This window comes from Ruditapes philippinarum, unplaced genomic scaffold (assembly GCF_026571515.1).
Source record: "Ruditapes philippinarum isolate M1 unplaced genomic scaffold, ASM2657151v2 ctg1060_1_1_1_1, whole genome shotgun sequence".
NCBI classification, from domain to species: domain Eukaryota; kingdom Metazoa; phylum Mollusca; class Bivalvia; order Venerida; family Veneridae; genus Ruditapes; species Ruditapes philippinarum.
This window is the reverse complement of record NW_026866038.1, coordinates 88,853-99,121: the sequence shown is the minus strand read 5'-3', so window position 1 is coordinate 99,121 and position 10,269 is coordinate 88,853. Positions and strand designations below refer to the sequence as shown.

General features: G+C 33.5%; 1 protein-coding gene across 2 annotated transcripts; it reads left to right on the top strand.

Moving 5' to 3' along the window:
• The first annotated feature begins 3,660 nt into the window (after nucleotides 1–3,660).
• Nucleotides 3,661–9,406, top strand: LOC132731083 (perlucin-like protein). 2 transcript variants are annotated; one of them, XM_060717192.1, is made up of 5 exons: nucleotides 3,661–3,867; nucleotides 4,260–4,345; nucleotides 6,130–6,220; nucleotides 6,633–6,867; nucleotides 9,323–9,406. In XM_060717192.1, the coding sequence occupies exons 1-5, from the start codon at nucleotides 3,816–3,818 to the stop codon at nucleotides 9,342–9,344; spliced, it is 486 nt and encodes a 161-aa protein (XP_060573175.1). In that variant the 5' UTR covers nucleotides 3,661–3,815; the 3' UTR covers nucleotides 9,345–9,406. The 2 variants fall into 2 exon arrangements, with proteins under 2 accessions (XP_060573175.1, XP_060573176.1); XM_060717193.1 differs by lacking the exon at nucleotides 9,323–9,406 and adding an exon at nucleotides 8,610–8,676 and having other exon boundaries at nucleotides 3,662–3,867.
• The last annotated feature ends 863 nt before the right edge of the window (nucleotides 9,407–10,269 follow it).

The following is a 10,269-nucleotide window of genomic DNA, read 5'->3' as shown; positions in this document are numbered from 1 at the left end:
AACTTCTCTATACAAATATGTATTCAGAATAGGATGGGGCGAAGCTAGTATGGAGTTCTGTTACGATATAAATCGTGGCTTTTTATTTTGCTTAAATTTACCTAACTCACGATTCAAAATGCTGCGATAATGGAAACACAATAGTAGGAGTACAAGATAATGAAAGCGATGGTCAAAACACGATTGCATGTTAGCGAAACGCCATCGTACGATGGGGAAACAATTTGATGTGATCATGAAACATTATGATGCGGTCGTGAGATAGTGAAACACTATCATGCGGTTGTGCGATAATGAAACACTATAAGGTCGTGCAATAGTGAAACACTATGATGCGGTCATGCGATAGTGAAATACTAAGGTGCGTCCATGCGATGGTAAAACACTGTGAGCCTTCATGCGATGGTGAAATACTATGATGGCAACATGCGATGGTGAAAAACAATGATGGCACCATGCAATGGTGAAATACTTAGGTGCGATCGTGCTATAGCGAAACACTATGTGCGACCGTGCGAAGATGAAATCACAATGATGCGAAAATACTATGGTGTGATCCTGAAAGGTGACAGACTGTGATTCAATCGTGTGATGGTCAAACATTACAGCATATTGTGAAACCGCGATGTTAATGACATAATACAGATTGTAACTCAGTGCAATGCTTTTTAACTAGGTCAAGTTATATATACATGAATATGTTACTAATTCATTATGTTCAATAAGAATCAAGCATTCTATTTATGAAAGGGAACCTGATAAAAAAATAAATATTGTCATTATGTTATGATTTAAGACTATACATTTTATGGTAATGCGAAATTAAATCGAATTTCTTGATGAATATTGTTGAATATATTTCTCAAATGGTAGGGTTTTTTAATACTTTTGCCAGTGAATTTATGGCGATGAGTTTAATTTCGATACCCGATATCAGGATATGTAAATGTAAAAACAAATGTAATAAAAGATCCGACTAGTTAACAGAAATGCAACCGTGCAAATATCAGAATAAAAAAGGCCACAACGACGCCAAAATACCCCACAGTGAACAAATTGCTTACAAGTCGAAAAGAAAATCATCCCAATCCATAGACTCGGAGGAGCTGCTCTCGCTGTGAAAGAAACGGTGTCTACCTCCATGTACATAGTTGTAATAATAATTACCACGAAATGGACTCCCGTCACCTTCGACTTCGTGGTAGCATCTGTCACCTTCACCTCCGTCTTCAACATAGTAGTTACGAACGTTACCATATTCGTCGACTTCATGAAAAGTCATGTCACCCTGACCTCCGTCTTCGACATTGTAGTTTCTAACGTTCCCATCTGCCTCGAATTCGTGGTACATTCGGTCACCCTGACCTCCGTCTTCGACATGGTAGTTACGAACGTTCCCATCTGCGTCGACCTCGTGATAGTATCTGTCCCCTAGACCTCCGTCCTCCACGCGATAGTTACGAACCGTCCCATCTCCTTTAACTTTGTGGTAATGAAAATCACCTCCGCCTCCATCCTCATTGCGAAAGTTACGGAAAGGCCATTTTTTGAAACGGTCAAAAGGATTAAACTTTTCGAGTCTGTCTTGTGTTTTCGTGAGGCTATCGCTAAATCCCTTCAAGAAAGACAAGAAACAAATGTAAACTTTTTCAATTCCTTCAGCATATCAGCAACATTAACTACGCCTTTTGAGACTTATGTGTTGCGTTGGGTGTTATTTTAGAACGGCTAATGTTGGTTTTTATCGAATTTAAGATAACGTTATCAACAATCCATGTTCTAGAACATATGTGATGTGATACATACGAACGTCGTAAACTTTGCTTCCAACTTTTGTGGAGTTACATTTGTTGGGCAAAACATATTAACCTCGATGGCAAGATTTTGAACTGAGTTTATAGACCTTGCAATAAAGGATTGGACCTCATAACCGTAACATAATTTTCCTTGAGCGGCCTTAGACGTTTGAGTCAGTAAATAGATAAAGAATCCCTACTTGGTTGTTCGTTATATTTATTGTAAAAATATTGTTTAGTTTTCACATAACACTTACATCGAACAAATATTTTAAAGATCAAAAACAACAAATAATTGAAAAGTTAACAGCAACAAATGGTTAAGTAAAAGATATTTTTCAAACTTCAGTGTAGAAAATGGACACATGGTTGAAATATGTGTTTTTTAAAACACCTATCTGCTTTTGGGTGGAATTCTCTACAGCACAAGCAAAACTTACAAGCGTTGCCGTGGCAAGCAATACAACGTGCACATTTGATGACGTCATCATTTTCGCTGGAAACCAACAAGATAAAATAAAGTTTTGGAAAACAGTGTGATTGGCATAATCTAGCGATAAACAAAAATAATATCTTTTCAATAATAAAATATCATTCAGAGATTAATGATTTTCATTAATAACAATTATATTTCCACAAAATACAAATGTGCTTGTTTATAAAGAATGTGAACCATATCTTATACGAATTCTAAATTCACCAGCGCTAAAAACTAAATAAAACATTTTCAGTTTTTTAGTTCTTTTTTCTTCTTTTTTAAGGTAACTTTAAAAAAAAAAACTAACAAATATCTTGTATATAATCTACACATTAAGTAATAATATAACATACTCACCTTTTCCTTCCTTGCTGTTGAAAGTCAAAGTTAAAATGAAGCTAACGTTGTTAAATATTTATACGCGGAAAACACTTGAAGAAAAATATAATTAAGAACTAACATCGGCCTGAGAAATGTATATCGGCTATTTAACACCGGTTTGGAGTTTTGATGCGTAGGAATTGACCACGAAGGCCGTAGGCGACCGCGTGCGCATGCACAAGTGTGTGTGATAGAGCAATTAATTGATTGATTTGTTGATTGATTGAATGATTGATCGATCGATAGATCGATTGATTGACGTAGTGAGTGGATAAATGAGTGAGAGAATGGGTGAGTGAATGATATATAACATGTTACTTGTCTTCAGTTACAATACCGAGAAACAAATGCTTAGTCTTTATTTCACTCATTCACTTATATTAAATGTCACCAATGCCATTGGTAATATTTCTTATATAAATTAGCTTTTATCATTACCATTATTATCTTTCAGTCTAGACAAAGCCATTCATCATTTACAGCGATAACTTAATAAAACAGCACATGCACGATCGGACAGCACAAATGTGAAAACTGACCTGCACGGATTGCTTAATAAAGCGCTTAACGTGAAATTATTTGACATAACAATAGTAAAATGTTAACAAAGATGTAGTTTCACTATTTTGACTTACGTACTTAATCACTCTAACTGTACTGATTGACAAAAGCAACAGAAGAAAATGAAATAACTGACCAAGTAATTGGCCATTGAATAGCATTTTGGAAAGAAACGTACATCCAAAATAAATTTTAAAAAACTTTTGAGAAATAAAAATAAAAACATTTATGAAGCATCATAATGGGCCTTTATAAGTTAGAAGTTGATATGCTTTAAAGATGAAAGAACTTATACTAAATGAACATAAATCTACTGTGAACTAAAATGAGTGGTAACATAAATTCTCATAAGCAAGTATGATGTTTTTCATTAACGTCAAACAAACCTTGCCAGAAGAAACCAAAAGGTTAAAAAAGTATGCGTGTCATGTTTAAAACTTACACAGTATAAGAATGATGTGTCCCTTTTACGAGGTTTGTCATAAAATACATGTAGTTACGTGTTATCGTGGTTTTGACAACTGGGACACTGACAAAATAGTACAATTGATAAGAACAAAGTAGATAATGTGTATTTTACAATAATTACCGCCTCAGATATGTGGAACGTTATTACCTTATTGGTTATATGTCCTTTATTCTGGTATTCGGGTAAGTCTCTTTTGTGTTTTACATTCAAGTTATCAAATATCAAAGAAACGCAGTATATATCAATGTTTTTTTCTTTCTTTTTTTAAAAAACCCCATAGAATTCTTTAGTTTCTTGTTCGAGGAGAACGTAAGAGAAGATGGTGATCTACAACAAAAGACAAATATTTGGCCCCTCCAAATATTTTAAAAACACTCAAAAATGTAATGTAAATTACAGTAATTACTTTATAAAATGAAATAAAGCTATCAAATAAGTAAAAAGGAGAATGGTTAACGTAAATAGTATGGTTCCCAATGAAACAAATATTACTTCATTGTTATTTTAGATGTTTCAGGGACATACACTAAATTGACAAGTTGTACATGACCATAATTATATATATTTATTTTAGATGCGTCTTGTCCAAACGGATGGATGCATCATGGTAATTCATGTTATCACTTTAGTCACGACCAGGAGGATTGGTCAAGTGCTGTGGTATGTTTTATAATTATTATATGATAATGAGGTAAATTTCACATAAGAAAGGTCAATAGATTTGGAAATTCAAATAAGTAATTATGCAATAACTATTTTATTATATGACTTTTTCAGTTATTATTCAAAGTTCCTTTGTCTTTCTTTATTACAGGAAAACTATTGGGTAGATTTTGATGAAAATAAAAATGAATGGTCCTTGGATGATCGTCTATAATAATAATTCAAATTATTATTCTCGTCTGCTAAACCATAAGGCTATCAGAACTTATATCTGAAAATTCTTTAAACAACTTATCCCCCTTAACTATTGGGTTGATTTTGATGAAACTATGTATGAATGGTTGTTTGATGATCCTCTTTAGTTTTAAAAAAGGCTTGAATTTTCAGTTTATTATACATATTTTTTCTCCTTTTCGACATTACAATTTTAAAGACCCCTCCTATTAAAATGTGTGTATTAGTAGAATGTAGGAGAAAGTACTTCCGCAAGACACTATTGAAAATACAGAAAATATGTTTCGCTGTTGTGAAAATTAAAATTTCACATTGAAAATACGAAAATGAAAATATGCATTTATTTCATCAATGTTTCTAAATATTTATTATAAATATTAATAGTAAACACGTTAATGACATAACTGAACAAGTATCTGTTTCAATACATCTATTTAAAAGTATGTCAAATTGCATCTGGCATTCATAACGTTTTCCTTACTAGGTAATATATTCTTCTTTTTTGATCATTATACACCATTATATCTTTGCTGCGCATGACTATCTTTTTCGAACACAACAAAATACAACATACAACAAATATTTTAAACAAACTAGCTCGAACTCACGTTATTTTCCATTATTCCGTATCGTATCTCGCCCTATGTCACGTCGCTTAAAACAGGAACGAACCTTTATACGCTCGACTGTGCAGCCTCCATATATACAATCGTTTATGAAGCAGTCTGCATTCGTTCATAATATTACAAAGGGGGTTGTAACGGTTCCAGGACTCTATATAAGGGTCAGTTGTGACCCCAAACTAGGTCCAGACCCAAACACCGTAATCGGTTTTTTCTTTCACTTGCCCTTTTTTCTTCGAGAACGGCCATTCGCTTGTCACGTTTAGGATAGAAATATTATACTACGGGAGTTCTGATTGGTCAATGCATCAGATGCTGGTGACAGGCGAATGGCTGTTCTCGGAGAAAAATAGCAAGTGAAAGAAAACAACCGATTGCGTGGTTGACTGTCGAAACAATTACAGGTAATCATAAATTTATGTTTTGCAAAATAGTCTTTTTTATTGAATTCAAGCCTTTGCTTCCCGTATTCATTATTGTAAATTTTTTTACGGGATAAACCACGTTGTTTATAATGTTGCGACTTCTAGGTGGACTAAGCAAAAAAAGTCGTTTTCGGTTAGGTTTGTGTCCGACATGTTTTTATATGCATGGTTAAAGGGACAAGTTGCTATCATTTCTTGAAAGTACAATGAGAATGCTACATGTACACATAAAAATATATAATTTGCTTGAAAAATGGAGAAGGAATTAGCTTCTCATTAAGCTAATGGCGAAAAATGTGTTTATTTGGAGTTGGAACCCTTGTCTATATATAAGGGTTGTCACATGTTTTTTCGGTCTGGACCTAATTTTCGTCATAACTGACCCTAATATAGAGTTCTGGTACAGCTACAAACCCCTTTGTAATATTACACCCAATATTTAATTATGATGAATTTATGTTGAATTATCATATAATGTTTTTCTGCGTTTCCATTTCAGAATATGTGTCACATTTTAGGAGGAAAATTAGTAGAGATTGAGACAGCTGCAGAGAACGCGTTTCTTGCTTCTATGGCGATGAGGTTTAATGGTTAGTGAAATTTATATCTTTTTTGTCGTCCCTTTCTTTATAGCGAATGTTATCATAATTTCAAATCGTATTAATTATACTAACATAGCTAATTAGGTTAATTTGATGACCGTGTTATGATACAAATTATCGTTTTGAATGAAAATATTATTGATTATTTGTTTTTATGAGGCTATTACATTTTTACATAAGTAGATGTATAATTATTTTTTTATAAGAGGAATCAGCTGTTTTGTATCTTTTGGTAAGTTAATTTTATACATAGATAGGGCTTATAACTTTCTTTGAACAGTAATAATTGTCAAAGAGTAATGAATGGTAAATCAGACAATTTAAGTAATTTAGTATAGCACAGCGGCGATCGAGTCTTTAGTATATGATTACTTTAATTGGCTAAATAACATATCAATAGAAAACTACTGGATAGCGCTCAGTGATATACAAGAAGAAGGCGTCTGGGTATGGATGGAGACAAAAACTCCCATTTCAGAAACTGGATATTCAAACTGGATTGCACATCAACCTGATAATTTTAAACAAAATGAAAACTGTGGTACATTGAACGGAAAAGACGACAGTAAGGGGAGATGGGCCGATTGGCATTGCAACAGTAATGTTCTGCAATACATATGCGAAAATCAAGACATGTGAGGAGATACTACATTTTTTAGCTCACCTGTCACAAAGTGACAGGGTGAGCTTTTGTGATCGCTTTTCGTCCGGCGTCCGTCCGTCCGTCCGGCGTCCGTCCGTCCGTCCGTAAACTTTTACTTTAAATGACATCTCCTCATAAACCACTAAGCCAATTTCATCCAAACTTCACAGGAATGTTCCTTTGGTGGTCACCTTTAAAAACTGTTCAAAGAATTTAATTCAATGCAGAACTCTGGTTGACATGGCAACCGAAAGAAAAAACTTTAAATATATTCTTTTAAAAAAACCCAAAGAGCTAGAGCTTAGATATTTGGCATGAAACATCTTCTAGTGAGTGTCTACCAAGTTTGTTCAAATAAAAGCCCTGGGGTCAAAATTGGCCCCACCCCAGGGGTCATTGATTTTCTTTTAAAAAACCCAATGAGCTAGAGCTTAGATGTTTAGCATGACACAACTTATGGGTGTCTACCAATTTTGTTCAAATAAAAGCCCTGAGGTCAAAATTGGCCCCACCCTAGGGGGTCATTGATTTTCCCTATATGCATATAGTAAAAACTTAAAAAATCTTCTTTTAAAGAACTCAAAGAGCTAGAGCTAAGATATTTAGCATGAAACATGTTCTAATGGGTGTCTACCAAGTTTGTTCAAATAAAAGCCCTGGGGTCAAAATTGGCCCATGCCCCAGGGGTCATTGATTTTCCTTATATGTGTATATCAAAAACTTAAAAAAATTTCTTCTTTGAAAAACCCAAATAGCTAGGGTTTAGATATTAAGCATGAAACATCTTCTAGTGTGTGTCTACAAAGTTTGTTCAAATAAAAGCCCTGGGGTCAAAATTGGCCCCGCCCCGGGGGTCATTGATTTTCCTTATATGTGTAAAGCAAAAACTAAAAATCTTCTTTGAAAAAACCCAAATAGCTAGAGTTTAGATATTAAGCATGAAACGTCTTCAAGTAAGTGTCTACAAATTTTGTTCAAATAAAAGCCCTGGGGTCAAAACTGGCCCTGCCCCAGGGGTGTCATTGTTTTAAACTATATGTGTATAGTAAAAACTTAAAAAAATCTTCTTTTAAAAAACCCAATGAGCTAGAGCTTAGATGTTTAGCATGAAACATCTTCTTATGGGTGTCTACCAAGTTTGTTCAAATAAAAACCCTTGGGTTAAAATTGGCCCTGTCGGTGGGGGGAGGGGGAAATAAGGAGGTCATTGTTTTTCATTATATGTGTGTAGTAAAAACTTATGAAACTCATGAAACATCTACTAATGGGTGTTCCAAGTTTGTTCAAATAAAAGCCCTGGGGTTTAAACTGGCCCCGCTCCGGGGGCCTATATACAGGTGAGCGACCTCAGGGCCATCATGGCCCTCTTGTATAATCAAAGTTCAATTAGCACGTGTAAAACCGACACGTTTTGCCACTTTGCGAGGCTCAAGTTAATCAAATGATTGATAATATTAAATCAAATAAATAATGTTGTCTCTCTGCATACCAAATCAAGCATATGTCTGCCTAATTAAATTTTAATAAATTCATTGCCACAAAAATAATTTGCCATAGAATCATAACCATAACAATGATGATACTCAACTACAAATGAAACGGCCAAAATTGTTCATAACTCAACTATATTTAACAAAATTCGCGTCACAACGTCACAATGTTAGGTAAAAGTCATATTTATAAATAGATATATTTTGACAATAAACCTCTATTATGATATATTTTTCCTTTCAGTGTTGGAGGAATAGTGGGTTAACTCTTTTATCATTTGAATTAATTTGTGTTAAAGCAACTGAAAAAAGTCATATTTATAAATAGATATATTTGTCTGATAAATCTTTATTAACCTGAGTAAGACTGAAACAATAGTTGCTGACCATGAAGGAGATCAAACCAACTACCGCTATGTTATGCACCAAATTCACAAACCAACCTCTGTTTAAACCTCTTAATTTTATTGTTATCTAAATGCTGGAAAACCTTTTCAAGGTAATTTCGTCTTATGAATGTATTTAGTTAAATTTTAATGACAACAGAACAAGTACGGAGGCCTATAAGCACCATCAATTTTATCTGATGAATATATCATTATAAAAGAGAATATAAAAAGCCACTCTGTCTTATTAGATCTCTTATGATCGAACGAGAAATGACATTGCGACTTCTTAATGAAAGATAATAAGTTATATCTAAAGATTGTCACTATTGTTATGATTTTTCCTAATCCTTGATTAATTATAGTGCATGTGATATAGTGCCGAGTCGGTGATTGGTGGGGGCAGAGGGAAGGAAGATCATATTTTCAAATGAAACGACCAAAATTGTTCATAACTCATCTATATTTAACAAAATTCGCATCACAACGTTACAATGTTAGGTAAAAGTCATATTTATAAATAGATATATTTGTCTGATAAACCTTTATTATGATATATTTTTCCTTTCAGTGTTGGAGGAATAGTGGGTTAACTCTTTTATCATTTGAATTAATTTGTGTTAAAGCAACTGAAATAAACATCTTATAAACCATATATTGTCTTTGTTCTTCTAGAGTCAAATCAAAATGTGCGATTGTGGGTAGTATCTATGGCCAAATACAATAGACAGAAAAAAATAAAGAAAGCATATAAAACACGTATTTAAATCTAAACTTGCTGGCGGTGACTGAATCTACCCATGCCACCAGTGCAGACCAAGATCAGACGACAAATCCTAGTTTACATCGTTCTCTCTATTCAGTCAGTACTTATTTTGAAAGTTTTGCTACGAAAAATGAATGGTTTTGTCCATATCACTAGATGGATGAACTTTTATTAAGATATTATGCCTGACGAGCATTCAGATTGCTTGCTATATACACATTCATGATAATAGTTTGTCCTTGCAGTTGGCAACCTAAAGTAACCAATAAATTGTTTTAGACTTTTACAGAAAAGGTCGAAGATATAATATCTAAGGATATAACAAGCATATGTGATGAAAAAATATTATTAGAACTAATTTATATTATATGTATTTTATAATGTAAGGAAACCAATCACTTTAAACATAAAGCGTTTATTCAAATATTAATTAAGAGGTACAAACAAAGATTGGTTTGTTATTTTGGTGTATTACATAGCGAAAGTGGGTTTGATCCCCTTCATGGCCAGCAACTATTGTTTCAGTTTTGATCAGGACCACAAACACTTACTTTGAGGAGCTCCAAACGTAAAAAAATCCAAATGAATTGTTTGTAAATTTTGTCAGTCCAAGCACATTAATTTATCACATATATCACATATATCACATATATCAATAAAACATATCCTATACGCTGTTTTGAAAATCGCATTTCAACGTTTATACATGTCTTAATATAAACGTTGAAATATGACTTTTTGTTACAGAACAG